The sequence below is a fragment of the Mixophyes fleayi genome, chromosome 1 (genome assembly GCF_038048845.1).
Source record: "Mixophyes fleayi isolate aMixFle1 chromosome 1, aMixFle1.hap1, whole genome shotgun sequence".
Lineage (NCBI taxonomy): Eukaryota > Metazoa > Chordata > Amphibia > Anura > Limnodynastidae > Mixophyes > Mixophyes fleayi.
In genome coordinates this window covers 298,144,749-298,162,238 of record NC_134402.1, presented here as the reverse complement: position 1 = coordinate 298,162,238, position 17,490 = coordinate 298,144,749, and the positions used below count along the sequence as shown (strand labels likewise).

Here is a 17,490-nt window from a genome sequence, read left to right as displayed (position 1 = left end):
GGAGCATGAGGAGAGAAGGTGACCCGAGTCCCTACAATAAAGGCAATGACGATTCTTGATACATCTGTCACACTCCTCCTGGGAAAGGTGATAGCGGCCAATTTGCATGGGTTCCTCCAGAGGAATTGCTGGAGCTTGGAACTGAGGTGCCAGGCGAGGGAATGAGCGCAGGTCCGATCTTGTTCTTGAGTACGTTCCCTGTTGCGGATGTCCACCTTAACACATAGAGAAACTAAGTCGTCAAGATTAGACGGGAGCTCATGGGAGACCAGGGGCTAAATGTATCAAAGTCCGAGTTTGCCAGCGTGTTTAAATCGTAGCAAATCGTGGGTGTTTACCCGCGAGTTTTGAAAAAAAACCTGGAAATGTATCAAGCTGCGATTTTGACACTCATGTTCAAAATCGCTGGTCATCTCTGGCGATTTTGGGAGATGTAAACACTCCCGAGTTTAGCTAACTCTCCTGTGTTTGGCAAACTCTCCTGTGTTGTAGCAGTGAGTTGTCAACACATCACTGTTACACTGCCCTGTCATACAGCTGCCGGAGCTCCGGCAGCTGTCAAAATGTAAAAGAATAGATAAGAGTTTTAAAAACAAAAAGCGTGAGGTCCCCCCACTATTCATGCTTAACCCTAGTGCTGCCTGACTAGTGCTGGTCCCGTGAAAATCGGGGGAAAAGTTTGCGTGGGGTCCCCCCGATTTTCACTTTACCAGCACTAGGCAAACCAGCCAGGGTTGGCGGCACTAAAGCAGTGTGACACACGGCAGAGATCCCCCTGCCATAATGACTAACCAACCCTAGACTGTTCAGCGCTGGGCTGGATTCCCTAGGGAGTGGGGTCCGCCGAAAAAAATGAGAGGGCCCCCCTAGAAGGAACCAGCCCAGTGCTGATAGCACTAGGGCTCTTCCTACTACCCTCATTTAAACCACATCTATTTAATAAAAATAAAAAAAACCAAATACTCAGCAAAGATGTCTTCTTTCTTCTTTCCAAGATCCGTGCTTGCCCCAGTCGCAGCAAGTTATACTTCCAAACGGCATGGCTTGTAGAATATCTTCTTGGCTTCGGCCAGAAGGGCTCCATATTTGATTGTAGTAAAATAAAAAAAACTTGAGGCGCCGCGTAAGCTATAACTACAGTATAATGTGACTTTCCCACGCTAGTGGGGGAATCACCTAATACTGTACCTAGAGCTTACCCAAGTAACGTAGCTCATTGCGCATGCGCTACGTTACTTGCGTAAGCTGTATTTACTGTATTACAGCTTACGCAAGTAACGTAGCGCATGCGCAATGAGCTACGTTACTTGCGTAAGCTCTAGGTACAGTATTAGGTAATTCCCCCACTAGCGTAAGAAAATCACATTATACTGTAGTTATAGCTTATGCAATGAACGTAAGTTCATTGCGTTTAGGACCGCCTACCTAGTAGGAGGTGTTTGCAGTGCCTCAAGTTTTTTTTTATTTTACTACAATCAAGAACACAGAGTCGGGATGTTACAAATATGGGGCCCTTCTGGCCGAAGCCAAGAAGATATTCTACAAGCCATCCCGTTTGGAAGTATAATTTGCTGCGACTGGGGCAAGCACGGATCTTGGAAAGAAGAAAGAAGACATTTTTGGTGAGTATTTGTTTTGGTTTTTTTTTATTAAATAGATGTGATTTAAATGAGGGTGGTTAGTGTATTTATTGTGGGGTTTTTATTTTTAATAAATATGTGTGTTTTTTTCTTTGTGGTACTACAGGTCCCAGCAAGCCAGGGATGTCAGGGCATGTTGGCACTTGTGGTTCTCCAAGTGCCAACATGCCCTGGCTGCCGTAGGTATGCTGGTGCTTGTAGTTATACAAGCACCAGCATGGCCACACTGTTTTTGGCAACCTGGCTGGCTGGGACTTGTAGTTCCACAAAAAAAATGGCGTCCGTTTATTTTTTTCATACTTTTTCGCCATATTACCTTACTACCCACAGCCCAGGGGTAGTAGGAAGAGCCCTAGTGCTATCAGCACTGGGCTGGTTCTTTTTAGGGGGGGGGGCCCTCTCATTTTTTTCGGCGGACCCCACTCCCTAGGGAATCCAGCCCAGCGCTGAACAGTCTAGGGTTGGTTAGTCATTATGGCAGGGGGATCTCTGCCGTGTGTCACACTGCTTTAGTGCCGCCAACCCTGGCTGGTTTGCCTAGTGCTGGTAAAGTGAAAATTGGGGGGACCCCACGCAAAATTTTTCCCCGATTTTCACGGGACCAGCACTAATCAGGCAGCACTAGGGTTAAGCATGAATAGTGGGGGGACCTCACGGGTTTTTTTTTTTTTTCAACTTTTATCTATTCTTTACTATTTTAACACTGCCAGGGCAGTGTAACAGTGATGTGTTTATACAACACGCTGCTATCAAGCAGCGTGTTGTATCTGGTGTGTTTTGAAGCAAACTCCTGAGTTTGCTAACTCGCAGCTTCATACATTTGAGAGCTGTATAGCTGCAGTGGCAAATAGTCGGGAGTTTGATCTCTGGCGATTTTGCAAGTAGCGATTTTGACAGAAGCAGAACTCTGGCGTTTTTGCATGAAATCTCAGCTTCATACATCGGCGAGTTTCAACTCTCCCGAGAAAATCGCTGGAGTTGCAAAATCGCACTTTGATACATTTACCCCCAGATCGTCCTTTATGTGTTCGTTTAACCCCTGCCAAAAGGTGGCTACTAGGGCCTCATTGTTCCAGTGGAGTTCTGAAGCCAAGGTGCGAAACTGCACGGCATACTGCCCAGCAGTGAGTGAACCTTGACGGAGAGCTTATAGGCCAGAAGCGGTGGAGGAAACTCAGCCGGGCTCATCAAAGACTCTACGAAAATTCTTAATGGAGGTGAAAGAATCTCGGAGCATAGGATCAACCCGTTCCCAGAAGGGAGAAGGCTTGACCAGAGAGGAGGGAAATTGTATTAGCCACTTTGGTCCTCTCAGAGGCGAGATTTTCCAGGGCAAGCTCAAACTGAATGACGCACTGGTTAAGGAACCCATGGTATTTGTTATGATCGCCATCATATTTCTCCAGCAGTGGATTATGTTGGCCTATGGAACTAGGGTGCTAGCAGTAGATGTTGTGGCTGCAGAGGAAATCGTTACTGCTAAGGCCGTTTGGCTTGCTGGAAGAGACCCCTGGAGGGTGTCTAAACAAGAAACAATCCCTTGAAGACATTGCAAGATTTGTGCCTGATTGGAGTCTTGCTAATCCACCCTCTGGGCTAAGTGGAGCAGAAGGTTTCGAGCTGACGGTTCATCCTGTCCACGCATATGGCCAGAGTATGCTGTCACGGAATTTCAGAGATGACTGTTAACCTGTATTAGCACAACTGAACAGGGAGGCGCGGAGTTTAACGTACCCCTGGTATTCACCAGGGACCCCTGCAAGTGAGTTTGGGCTTAGCTGCAGAGGGAACGCAGGTCGCAGTTCTCCAAGACAGTCACCGATGTAGTGACAGTAGTAGACAGGCGTAGTCAGGCAGTCCAGGTTAAAGCCAAACGAGTGGTGCAGTACACAGGGAGGTTCCGAGAGAAGTCAGGTCAAGCCAAATAGTCAAACCAGCCGGGCAGCAAGGTAACAAAACAAAACACAGGAGAATAGTAACAGCTAGCCGATTCAGAACCAAAGATCAATCAGGAAGTACTGGAGCGGGAGTGAACCAATACTCTGGCATCCAGAATGTGTCAGAGGGTGCTCTATAAACCATAAGGTGCATCCTGGGCTATGGAGACTTGGAGGTCAGACACGCTGACCGCCGACAGGTGAGCGGAGATAGCATCCCGCTGCCTAGCAATGGGACACGACTGAACAGAGCATGTGCACGCATTGTGTGCAAGGAGCGTCTCGCTGCTAAGCAACAGGATGCGGCTGCCGAGAAGCTGCGGGCGTCCACCTCCTGCACCAAGTGTCAGTGCAGAGACGGCGCTTGACAATGGCCTTATCTGTATGGAGTTTGTATTGTCATGTTTACATGGGTTTCCTCCAGGTGCTCCGGTTTCCTCCCACAATCCAAAAACATTCTAGTAGGTTAATTGGCTGCTATAATAATTGACCGTAAACTGTGTGTGTGTTAGTGAATTTAGAGTAGACTATAAGCTCCATTTGGGCTGGGACTGATGTGAGTGAGTTCTCTGTACAAAGAACTGCAGATTTAGTGGCGCTTTATAAATAAATAAATGATGATGATGCCTTTGTTGTCCCTGTCTCCGTCCACTCTTCATCGTCCATTGTCTCCGCCGGGTAAATCTATTTCATTTCATGGGAGTATTTAGTTGTTGTGCTCGTTGCCTACAATTCACAAATATAATGTTAAAATTAGGCCCTTTCAGGCTTGTTATAGACAGAGGGATTCCAATGTGGTGAGGGTCCTGAATGAAAGGTTAATGAGGCACCAAAGTCATTAAGAAATTTGACACCACCTGCCAGCCAGATGCCAAGGGGATTTGCATCTCGTCTAGTAGGAAAGTTTGGTTCACTCCTGAGTGAAATTATCGTGGTGGGATCTTATGCTAGAGAGTAATCCAACATACCAAAGCCCCCTCCTTCAGTAGACCCTGCAATATGGATAACCTTATCCATGGATATTTCTTAGCCCAAATAAATATCGACATGATGTGTGAATTTTAAAATATGGACGGGAACTCTGATGGGTACAGGTAAAATGTTCATTCTGCCCAAATTGATACAGCCAAACTAAGAGATGATCTACTATATCCATATATTGAGGTCAGTTTTGATGTCGCATATCCACAGAGGGTAGTTAGCTTTAAAAAGCTGATGAGGATGGTTTGTGTCATCCATGGAATACTTATGCAGCCTACCTAATGAAAGGGTGTCTGCCTTTATAAGACTTGAAGTCTTTGGTATCAATATAACAATTACACTGTCCAGGGAACTTTAAAAGAGTTAAGGGCATTAGGTTTTCTCTGTGCCAACCTACTACAGAGGTTGCCATTAGGTTTTGGGATAACCACTTTATTGAAGATGTTTTTAAGCAAGTCTTTGAAGCAAGATGTTTATTTGCTCTCACACTGGTTAGAGGTACCAGTGATCAGGTCAGATTTTGAAACCAGAAGAACAACTTTCCAATACAAGCTAATGACTTTTATAAAATTTAGACACAGGCTATTTTTAGCATCAGGATGTATAATGTTTACACAAACATGGATTTACATGCATTGCAAAGCCACTAATATTTACACTTAGCTATGAAATTCTTAAAAACCTTGCTGTGATATCCTGGATCTTATTTCAGAGACAGGAGACCCACTAGCTAGTCAACAGGTCTGACTGGCATGAATACTTCAGACAGTCGCCGAATACACATTCCCAAAGAAAAAGTACAAACCTCAAAACAAGTCATTTACTCACATCACAATACACAAAAGGCTTCGTAAACAAAAGCTCATTGTATCCGTTATATACATCAGAAATAGGCATTTGCTTTAGAAAGGTTAAAACAGAAAAAACACATTTTCTACCCTGTTCTCAGAAGTAATGATTTCCTATCTCAACATATACACAATATCAAACGTAAGTGCTTGTGTAATTATATAAATAAGCGCCTTGCACTATTTACTTTAAATAAATTCATACCAGAAGTTATTTATCAGTGATCCAGTCACACCCTGTCTATGGTGAAACTAGATATGTTGAAGAGATTATATAATACCTCATGAAAACTTAATGGTTATTAGGATCTTTTGTAATAGAAGGATTTTACTTCCTAAGCATCTTTATGAAATCCTGCAGCTTTTCTTTTTTTTTTTTCTTTTCTTTTAGTTGGCCAACCTGGTGTCTGGTGCCAGATTTGTCCATGTTGTCAAACAAGTGTTGTTGCTGTTGATCAGAGCCTTAAGGTGCTTTTAAAGGACGTCAGTGTGTTGCTGAAGAGATCAATTTGGATGTCTTTTATGTTGAGCCAGAAGCCTGGCAATCTGAGTCTCCAGTGAGGAGACTTCTTAAACAGAAGACTTCTGAAGTGTTGAGGTGAACTAATAAACTTACCTCTAATGATGGCCTTGTATTAATCCCAGACTATTTTGGGGTTTACTTCGCCATTTGAGTTATCGTTGAAGAAATCAGTGGTGGCCTAAAGAGATCAAAGAGTACATAGACACTTGTGTGGTCAATTCAAGAGAGATTTTTTTGTACCTGCTGCAATCATATTACTGAGATGCTGGATTGGTCGAGGTTAGGGTCAAGTGTTAGTCCTTTTTCAGAATTACGTGGCCTCTCAAAACTTGCCCTATGTGTTGAAACAGCTTATCAAAAAAGGGTGCTTGATTTTTAATTAGGCCTGTATACCAATATTTGCATGAACGTTTCTGAATGGAGATTATCAGTTTGTATTAGATATATCCTTTTGGATCTGCAAATGTTTGTAGCATAGTGAAGGTAATACAAAGAATGTCTGTGAGAATTGTTTGTCAATTGAACAGAGTGTGGTGTTCTGCAAGAAAATGATCTGCTCGCGTTCTTCTACAGGCTTCCAGAAATATTGTTTGTTTTGAGGGGGGGGGGGGGGGGGGTTAGCGGAATTTAACCCATTAACAGTTATTGATAGTAGTTTTGACGCCATGTGGAGGCCACATTGGGAATGATTGCTGCATTAGGCCTTATGATTAAGCAGTTGTAAATGATTGGGTCTTTCCTGGAAGGTGGGGATGAGGACTAGGATGGAGTGTGTGTGTGTGTGTGGGGGAGCTTTTGGCCAGAACCCTTAGTTACGGAAGTCTTAGTAGGTTCACACATTGTGAGTGCTTACATTTTTGGAAAGTAAGGGGGAGTGGGGGGTGGTTGCGTGTGTTTAGTTGGGAGCTATAATCCTCTGTGGGGGCAGATGGAATGAACTTTTCGCTTTTCAAAGTAATAAAAGTGATTTTAATTGTGAGAAAATGTATGTGAATTTATTGGACTGGAGTGCCTTTTCCTTCTATTCTTGAAGAAAATTTATACTTAAAAAGTTGGAAGCACACCCCCCTCTAAATAAATGTCAGATGTCAATAGTTTGCCATTTATACTAACTATATGAGGTCAGTTCAGACCTGGTGCAAACCAAAAACTTTCATTTTTTTCTAAGATTCATAAGATTCATGTTATGTCATAAGTTATATGGATCTGTTTAAGACCCTTTGCAACTTTAGTCCGTTAATAGATGATCCAGCTAAAACACAATATGGGCTTGAATGCACCTTAGTCTTTATTAGCACCACCTAAAATTGTGAAATCGTGTGTGTATGTATCTATAATATAAAAGCCTAGCGGCGTGTGTTAGTCTGTGTGTGGAAAAAAACAACAAGCTGCAGCGCCACCTGCTGGGCGGAGTTATACACTGACCTACTAAATTCTTAGCATTATCTAATATATAAAAGTAAAAGCCTAGCGGCGTGTGTTTGTGTGTGTGTGTGTGTGTGGAAAAAAATATTTTCTCAGAAAGGGCTCATCCAATTGACCTGAAATTTGGTATACTGACATTATTTGACAAAAAAATTAGAATAGTGAAGCCCGTTAACTTCCATCATCCCTCCCTTCCCCCCGTGGGAGGGGTAGTAAAGGCTAAGTTTACGAGTTGGGTAAAACCCATTTTCGTGAGGTAATTTTACCTCATGAACACACATTAAAAAGGGCGCTTGCGTCGGGAAGCCTGAGGAGGACTGGGCTAGGCCCAAATGCATGACAAGAACCTTTTTAAGACCTCAAGTAGCTTGATTTGACTAGAATGCATGAGTATCATGCACGGGTAAACTTGTGTGTGTGTGTATATATATATATATATATATATATATATATATATATATGTATATATTAGAGATGAGCGGCTTGGATATCTGAAATCCGAGCCCACCCGAACGTTGCCGAACCGGATCCGAGACAGATCTGGGTATTCCCGCCAATTGCAAAACTGAATCCGAGGCTCTGAGTCATAATCCCGCTGTCGGATCTCACGATACTCGGGTCCTATAAATTCCCCGCTAGTCGCCGCCATCTTCACTCGGGCATTGATCAGGGTAGAGGGAGGTTGTGTTAGGTGGTCCTCTGTCCTGCTATATCTCGTGCTGTGCTGTGCTGTTCAGTTCTGTGCTGTTCTGTGCTGTGCTGTGCTGTGTTCTGCTCAGTCCAGTGGTGCTGTGTCCTGTGCTCTGTCCTTCTAAGGGCATTGTTATTTCCCCATTATTCCCAAATTTTAAAAAATTTCAAAAAAAGAAATTATACAAAAAAAAAAAAATATCCCAAAACAATCCTGTAGTATAGGTCCATTGGTATACTGCTATATTACAAAGTTCACTGATTCTGCAGTATAAGTCCAGTGGTACTGCTATATTACAAAGTTCACTGATTTAGCAGTATAAGTCCAGTAGTACTGATATATTACAAAGTTCACTGATTCAGCAGTATAAGTCCAGTGGTACTGATATATTACAAAGTTCACTGATTCAGCAGTATAAGTCCAGTGGTACTCTCCTGTGCCGCATATAATTTTTAAAGGCTTTGCCGAGTGTGTGTGGCTTAGGGGTACGCTCTCTTGTGCTACATATAATGGAAAACCAAAATTTGGAGGATAAAGTAGGGAAAGATCAAGACCCACTTCCTCCTAATGCTGAAGCTGCTGCCACTAGTCATGACATAGACGGTGAAATGCCATCAACGTCGTCTGGCAAGCCCGATGCCCAATCTCCTAGTACAGGGCATGTAAAATCCAAAAAGCCCAAGTTCTCAAAAAGTAGCAAAAAGAGAAACTTAAAATCATCTGAGGAGAAACGTAAAGTTGGCAATATGCCATTTACGACACATAGTGGCAAGGAACAGCTTAGGCCCTGGCCCGTGTTCATGACTAGTGGTCCAGCTTCACCCAAGGATCTAAGCCCTCCTCCTCCCCCCCCTTCAAAAAATTTAAGAGAGTTATGTTGTCAGCAACAACAACAAAACAGCAAAGAACTCTGCCTTCTAAACAGATGACATCACAAATCCCCAAGGCGAGTCCAAGGGTGTTGGTGGTTGTGAAGCCTGACCTTCCCATCACTGTACGGGAAGAGGTGACTCCATCCAGCATTTGGAGCACGCCCTCTACATATGCTGGAAGGATCACCCACAGTCCAGTTACAGATTTGGCTAATGAAGGTGTGAATGTTGTACACCGGGAGGAGGATATTGATGTAGCTGGCGCTGAGGAGGATGTTGATGATTATGATGCAGACAGATACCAAATTGCCTTTCTAGATTTCTATTTATATTCTAGATTATATAACGGCTGAATAGTTTTCTATTTTACTCCTAGTGGAGAGGGGATCTGATGCAGACAGATACCAAACTGCCTTTGTCCATTTCTTTGTATATTTGAATTTCTAGTTCTACAGTCTATGCAGGCTGCTTTTTTTATATGCAACTACAAGTGTAGGGCGGGGGGGGGGGGCATAGATAGCCACCAAAGTAACGTGGTCCATTTAATTTCACTTTCTAGCTCCACAGTCTGTGCAGCCTGCTTTTTTTATCTTCAAAGTATTTACAAGCCTTGCAATCTAAAGAGGTAGTGACGTGCTAGAACTCCACCCTCTATATGCTGCAGAGGATGGAGGAGCATCAAAAGGCCATTCAAGCCTACACAGCCACCTACGACATAGGAAAAGGAGTGGGGATGCGCCTGAGTCAAGCGCACTGGAGAATGATTTCCGTGTTGTGCAAGGTTCTGCAGCCATTTGAGCTTGCCACACGAGAAGTCAGTTCCGACACTGCCAGCTTGAGTCAGGTGATTCCCCTGATCAGGCTTTTGCATAAGCAGCTGTAGAAAGTGAGGGAGGAGCTGGTACACCATTGCGATTCCACCAAGCATGTAGCTCTTGTGGATGAAGCCCTTCATATGCTTTGCCAGGATCCGAGGGTGGTCAGTCTTTTAAAGTCAGAGGAATACATTCTGGCCACCGTTCTCGATCCTCGGTTTAAAGCGTATGTTGTGTCTCTGTTTCCGGCGGACACAAGTCTACAGCGGTGCAAAGACCTGCTGGTCAGGAGATTGTCCTCTGAAGAGGACCGTGACATGCCACCAGCTCCACCTTCATTTTCATCACTGTTTGTACAGTTCCAAAAAAGAGGAACTGCCATTTCTATTGCTACCTTCTTTCTTTCTATATTTAAAAAAAACAAAAAACTGCCATTTCTAGTACTACCTTCTTTCTTTCTATATTTAAAACAAAAAAAAACCTGCCATTTCTAGTACTACCTTCTTTCTTTCTCTATTTAAAAGAAACTAAATAACTGCCATTTCTAGTACTACCTTCTTTCTTTCTATATTTAAAACAAAAAAAACCTGCCATTTCTAGTACTACTTTCTTTCTTTCTCTATTTAAAAGAAACTATATAACTGCCATTTCTAGTACTACCTTCTTTCTATATTTAAAACAAAAAAAACCTGCCATTTCTAGTACTACCTTCTTTCTTTCTTTCTCTATTTAAGAGAAACTAAATAACTGCCATTTCTAGTACTACCTTCTTTCTTTCTATATTTAAAACAAAAAAAACCTGCCATTTCTAGTACTACTTTCTTTCTTTCTCTATTTAAAAGAAACTAAATAACTGCCATTTCTAGTACTACCTTCTTTCTTTCTATATTTAAAACAAAAAAAAAACCTGCCATTTCTAGTACTACCTTCTTTCTTTCTCTATTTAAAAGAAACGAAATAACTAACATTTCTAGTACTACCTTCTTTCTTTCTATATTTAAAACAAAAAAAAGCCTGTCATTTCTATTACTACGTTAATTGTTTGTGCAGTCACAAAAAAGAGGAACTGCGCCCTTAACTGCTATGTTGGTTTTAGACATCCATCCGGTGTCCGCCTTCTGTTACCTGGAATTCAGACCAGTTGAGGTTTTTTTTATTATATTGTAGGGACCACTCCTCTGCGCAGTCCAGATACTTGTTTGGTGGAATTCAGACCAGTTGATGGTTTTCTTATTATATTATAGGGACCACTCCTCTACGCAGTCCAGATACAATTTTTGGTGGGATTCAGACCATTTGAGGGTTTTTAAATTATATTGTGGTGACCACTCCTCTACGCAGTCCAGGTACAATTTTTGGTGGGATTCAGACCATTTGAGGGTTTTTAAATTATATTGTGGGGACCACTCCTCTACGCAGTCCAGGTACAATTTTTGGTGGGATTCAGACCATTTGAGGGTTTTTAAATTATATTGTGGTGACCACTCCTCTACGCAGTCCAGGTACAATTTTTGGTGGGATTCAGACCATTTGAGGGTTTTTAAATTATATTGTGGTGACCACTCCTCTACGCAGTCCAGATACAATTTTTGGTGTAATTAAGAGCAGTTGATGGTTTTCTTATTATATTGTAGGGACCACTCCTCTACGCAGTCCATATACAATTTTTGGTGGCAGCACTTCCTCCTAATGCTGAAGCTGCTGCCACTAGTCATGACATAGACGATGAAATGCCATCATCGTCGTCTGGCAAGCCCGATGCCCAATCTCCTAGTACAGGGCATGTAAAATCCAGAAAGCCCAAGTTCTCAAAAAGTAGCAAAAAGAGAAACTTAAAATCATCTGAGGAGAAACGTAAAGTTGGCAATATGCCATTTACGACACATAATGGCAAGGAACGGCTTAGGCTCTGGCCCGTGTTCATGACTAGTGGTCCAGCTTCACCCAAGGATGTAAGCCCTACTCCTCCCCCCCCTTCAAAAAATTTAAGAGAGTTATGCTGTCAGCAACAACAACAAAACAGCAAAGAACTCTGCCTTCTAAACAGATGACATCACATATCCCCAAGGCGAGTCCAAGGGTGATGGTGGTTGTGAAGCCTGACCTTCCCATCACTGTACGGGAAGAGGTGACTCCATCCAGCATTTGCAGCACGCCCTCTGCATATGCTGGAAGGATCACCCACAGTCCAGTTACAGATTTGGCTAAGGAAGGTGTGAATGTTGTACACCGGGAGGAGGATATTGATGTAGCTGACGCTGAGGAGGATGTTGATGATTATGATGCAGACAGATACCAAATTGCCTTTGTCCATTTCTTTGTATACTTGAATTTCTAGTTCTACAGTCTATGCAGGCTGCTTTTTTTATATGCAACTACAAGTGTAGGGTGGGGGGGCATAGATAGCCACCAAAGTAACATGGTCCATTTAATTTCACTTTCTAGCTCCACAGTCTGTGCAGCCTGCTTTTTTTATCTGCAAAGTATTTACAAGCCTTGCAATCTAAAGAGGTAGTGACGTGCTAGAACTCCACCCTCTATATGCTGCAGAGGATGGAGGAGCATCAAAAGGCCATTCAAGCCTACACAGCCACCTACAACATAGGAAAAGGAGTGGGGATGCGCCTGAGTCAAGCGCACTGGAGAATCATTTCCGTGTTGTGCAAGGTTCTGCAGCCATTTGAACTTGCCACACGAGAAGTCAGTTCCGACACTGCCAGCTTGAGTCAGGTGATTCCCCTGATCAGGCTTTTGCATAAGCAGCTGTAGAAAGTGAGGGAGGAGCTGGTACACCATTGCGATTCCACCAAGCATGTAGCTCTTGTGGATGAAGCCCTTCATACGCTTTGCCAGGATCCGAGGGTGGTCAGTCTTTTAAAGTCAGAGGAATACATTCTGCCCACCGTTCTCGATCCGCGGTTTAAAGCGTATGTTGTGTCTCTGTTTCCGGCGGACACAAGTCTACAGCGGTGCAAAGACCTGCTGGTCAGGAGATTGTCCTCTGAAGAGGACCGTGACATGCCACCAGCTCCACCTTCATTTTCATCACTGTTTGTGCAGTTCCAAAAAAGAGGAACTGCCATTTCTAGTACTACCTTCTTTCTTTCTCTATTTAAAAGAAACTAAATAACTGCCATTTCTAGTACTACCTTCTTTCTTTCTATATTTAAAACAAAAAAAAACCTGCCATTTCTAGTACTACTTTCTCTATTTAAAAGAAACTAAATAACTGCCATTTCTAGTACTACCTTCTTTCTTTCTATATTTAAAACAAAAAAAAACTGCCATTTCTAGTACTACTTTCTTTCTTTCTCTATTTAAAAGACACTAAATAACTGCCATTTCTAGTACTACCTTCTTTCTTTCTATATTTGAAACAAAAGAAAAACTGCCATTTCTAGTACTACTTTCTTTCTTTTTCTATTTAAAAGAAACTAAATAACTGCCATTTCTAGTACTACCTTCTTTCTTTCTATATTTAAAACAAAAAAAAAAACCTGTCATTTCTATTACTACGTTAATTGTTTGTGCAGTCACAAAAAAGAGGAACTGCGCCCTTAACTGCTATGTTGGTTTTAGACAACCATCCGGTGTCCGCCTTCTGTTCCCTGGAATTCAGACCAGTTGAGGTTTTTTTTTATTATATTGTGGCCCCGGTATCAAATTGGGTACCGGGGCCACTCCACTACGCAGTCCAGATACTTGTTTGGTGGAATTCAGACCAGTTGAGGTTTTTTTTTATTATATTGTAGGGACCACTCCTCTACGCAGTCCAGATACAATTTTTGGTGTAATTAAGACCAGTTGATGCCGGTTTTCTTATTATATTGTGGGGACCACTCCTCTACGCAGTCCAGGTACAATTTTTGGTGGGATTCAGACCATTTGAGGATTTTTATATTATATTGTGGTGACCACTCCTCTGCGCAGTCCAGGTACAATTTTTGGTGGGATTCAGACCATTTGAGGGTTTTTAAATTATATTGTGGTGACCACTCCTCTACGCAGTCCAAATACAATTTTTGGTGTAATTAAGACCAGTTGATGCCGGTTTTCTTATTATATTGTGGGGACCACTCCTCTACGCAGTCCAGATACAATTTTTGGTGTAATTAAGACCAGTTGATGCCGGTTTTCTTATTATATTGTGGGGACCACTCCTCTACGTAGTTCAGATACAATTTTTGGTGTATTTAAGACCAGTTGATGCCGGTTTTCTTATTATATTGTGGGGACCACTCCTCTACGCAGTCCAGGTACAATTTTTGGTGGGATTCAGACCATTTGAGGATTTTTATATTATATTGTGGTGACCACTCCTCTGCGCAGTCCAGGTACAATTTTTGGTGGGATTCAGACCATTTGAGGGTTTTTAAATTATATTGTGGTGACCACTCCTCTACGCAGTCCAAATACAATTTTTGGTGTAATTAAGACCAGTTGATGCCGGTTTTCTTATTATATTGTGGGGACCACTCCTCTACGCAGTCCAGATACAATTTTTGGTGTAATTAAGACCAGTTGATGCCGGTTTTCTTATTATATTGTGGGGACCACTCCTCTACGCAGTCCAGATACAATTTTTGGTGTAATTAAGACCAGTTGATGGTTTTCTTATTATATTGTGGGGACCACTCCTCTACGCAGTCCAGGTACAATTTTTGGTGTAATTAAGACCAGTTAATGGTTTTCTTATTATTTTGTGGGGACCTCTCCACTACACAGTCCAGAAAGATACCTCGTTGCAACGTTTTGGACTAATAACAATATTGTGAGGTGTTCAGAATACACTGTAAATTAGTGGAAATGATTGTTATTGAATGTTATTGAGGTTAATAATAGCGTAGGAGTGAAAATAAGCCCAAAAACTTGATTTTTTAACCTTTTATGCTTTTTTTCAAAAAAAATCCGAATCCAAAACCTTAAATCCAAACCAAAACCTTTCGGCAGGTGTTTTGCGAAACAAATCCGAACCCAAAACCTCAAGCAAATCTGAATCCAAAACACAAAACACGAGACACCAAAGTCGACGGTGCACATCCCTAGTGTGTGTATATATATATATATATATATATATATATATATATATATATATATATATATAATGTATTTATAAAGTGCTGAAATAGTATTATGTATACTATACATTTGAAATAATGGGAGATCTGTTGTTGATGTGCCGGGTCGGTACTTACTTTGTCTGACTCTATATTGTTATATTGTAAAATAAAATTGTTTTCATTATGTGATTCCCATTGATATTTGGATTTATTTTTAGTCTACGTACAATTGGATGACCTATTCCCAGCATTGTTTGTGTTTGGTTTTTGTTTTTGTTTTTAATTGTTTTTTTGGGATCATGTGTTTGGTAGGATAGATATATCTTTGGTCCGTTTGAGGGTATTTTATTGGTGAAAAAATAAATACAACAGGCGATTTCATACCTTCCACACACTATTTTAGGTGAATGGGGTATTGATGGGGGAGGATCATCTACACCGCTACGCTTAGACGAAGAAGGAAGAGGAAAGTGGAATGTATTGAACGACCATTAACAAATTCTTCCAAATTTTGTGTTTCATTTTGGGTAAAGCTATCCATTAATAACCTTTTTTTATAACGCAAATATTTCTTTTTGCAGGGGTCGAACACAGGAATTGAAAAATTCCCTACTATTGGTCAGCTTCTGGGACGCCTGTGCTGGAACCCTGCTGTTATTGGGCATGGTAGGTACAAAATGATTTTCTCTAATCACTTTTTTCCTTTCAGTTGCTGACAATAAAGACCTTCTAGCTTATGCATATTGAATAAGACAGCTGAATATACATACTTTGTATGCTTTTTAATAGGTGTGTAACACCCTTTTGGACCCTTGAATGTAAAAGGCTGGGTAACTGTAAATAGGAACTGTGTAAGTGTTTCTCACCTTTAAGTGTTGATAGTGCCTCCTTTTCTGGGCTGTGTTTCTGGAATTGAACACTGGGGGCTACATTTACTAAACTGCGGGTTTGAAAAAGTGGGAATGTTGCCTATTGCAACCAATCAGATTCTAGCTTTCATTTATTTAGTACCTTCTACAAAATGATAGCTAGAATCTGATTGGTTGCTACAGGCAACATCCCCACTTTTTCAAACCCGCAGCTTAGTAAATCTAGCCCTGGGAGTTGATTCAGGAGAACATATGCCCCATACCAGCTATGGTCCCCCTCCAAATGACATTCACAATAATATATAATATAATAATGTAATAAATGCCCCTTTGGTGTGATATCTATTTAATATAGGATGGTTAAGCTAATAAAATATTAGCAAAGACAGATAATTATACATGCACAATGTGTTTGTATTAAGGATTAACCATACAATACAGTAACCTGATTAATGTCCATGTTATCTTCCTTCCTGGAACCTAATAACCTTTGTAACACAAATAGTTCCCTAACTATTAACACTATACTTGAGAGAAAGATTTGAGTACTAATTTCACTTAATGTTACAGTGATATTAAGAAGTACTTTAAAGATACTTAATATAACTATGTATGTCATTGCCCTCTAATTATATTGAGGACTTACTATAAACTATTAGGTATCACTCACTGAGTGATATACAACAAGTAAGAAAGATGTGTATGGCTACTCAGGATTGTTCCATCATGAATTAATTGTACAAAATAAGTCCATCACAGTACATATTCCTCAGAGTACATAAGTTTTTCTTTATAATGCACTAGGAATCATTAAAAACATACCCATAAGTTATTAATTACACTGCATCACACACTCTATAACAATGAAATGTCTTCCTATTTGCTAATAGTAAACCTATGAGTACATGTCCAAGGTCTTTGGAGCACATTAGAAGGTAATGAATCACTTATAAAACATTGGCAGTATACACTGGTAGAAACCATTGTTCCTGAATGGGATGCAGTAGTGATAGTTACAGTCATATATGACTTTGAGATCTCAGATTGTCAGGCAAGTGATGCCACTGTCATTAATTGAAGATTGTGTGAATGCTGTTTAATTTAGTTAGCTTGCTAGAAGATTTACTCAGTAATTCATTCCTTTCAATAATAAGGTGAACTTGTGTGATCCTGAGCTACATATATTGGGAGATGTATATCTACATGTGGTAGTGTTTAGTTGAAAACTTAACTAACTGTAAACTCCTCATCCTCTTGATGGGGCATCACCCACTTCATATCACTCAAATGTTAGCTTCAGGGTAAACTGATTTTACCCTTTAAAAATCACAGTAGTTTTTAGAATTGTGTGATGCACCAGTTATTCTGGAAATACCTTTTTTTCTGCCTTGATTTTACCAAGGTGTAATTTAGAGTTTTTCTGTACATATGGTATTCTTTTGCTATTATTTTGGAATAATTATATATTTAATTGCATTTGCACAGTATTGAAAAAATTCAACAATATTAACAAAAAAAAAAAATCACTTCCATTTTCCACAAGGTTAATTTTAATTTACTATTAAAGTAACCAGCTGTGTATAGAGATACCACATATGGTACAAAGTTTAATTTGGTTTTAGAGCCCAGAAACAACAGTTTGGATTTCCGATTTTCTACTTTTGGTTAGTCAGATGAGACTCTTGATGGCTGGACACTCTTGCCTTGATTTATAAAGACTGTGGAGTGGTGCTAGTTGTTAACATGGCAGTTTAAAACCTAGTCGGGTCTCCACCAAAATCTCCCCAGGCTGACCCAATCTAAGGGTATTCCTAGTGATATCACAAGTG

General features: G+C 40.9%; 1 protein-coding gene across 4 annotated transcripts in view; it reads left to right on the top strand.

Annotated features, from left to right (window-relative positions):
• The window catches only part of FANCC (FA complementation group C), a 220,269-nt gene that overhangs the window by 17,062 nt on the left and 185,717 nt on the right, over positions 1–17,490 (top strand). For 3 of the 4 annotated variants that reach the window (XM_075211083.1, XM_075211081.1, XM_075211082.1), the window contains exon 3: positions 15,374–15,458. In XM_075211083.1, the coding sequence (XP_075067184.1) occupies positions 15,374–15,458 (85 nt within the window). Of the gene's footprint in view, positions 1–15,373; positions 15,463–17,490 lie in introns of those variants that run through there. The other variant, XM_075211084.1, reaches the window with a different exon arrangement.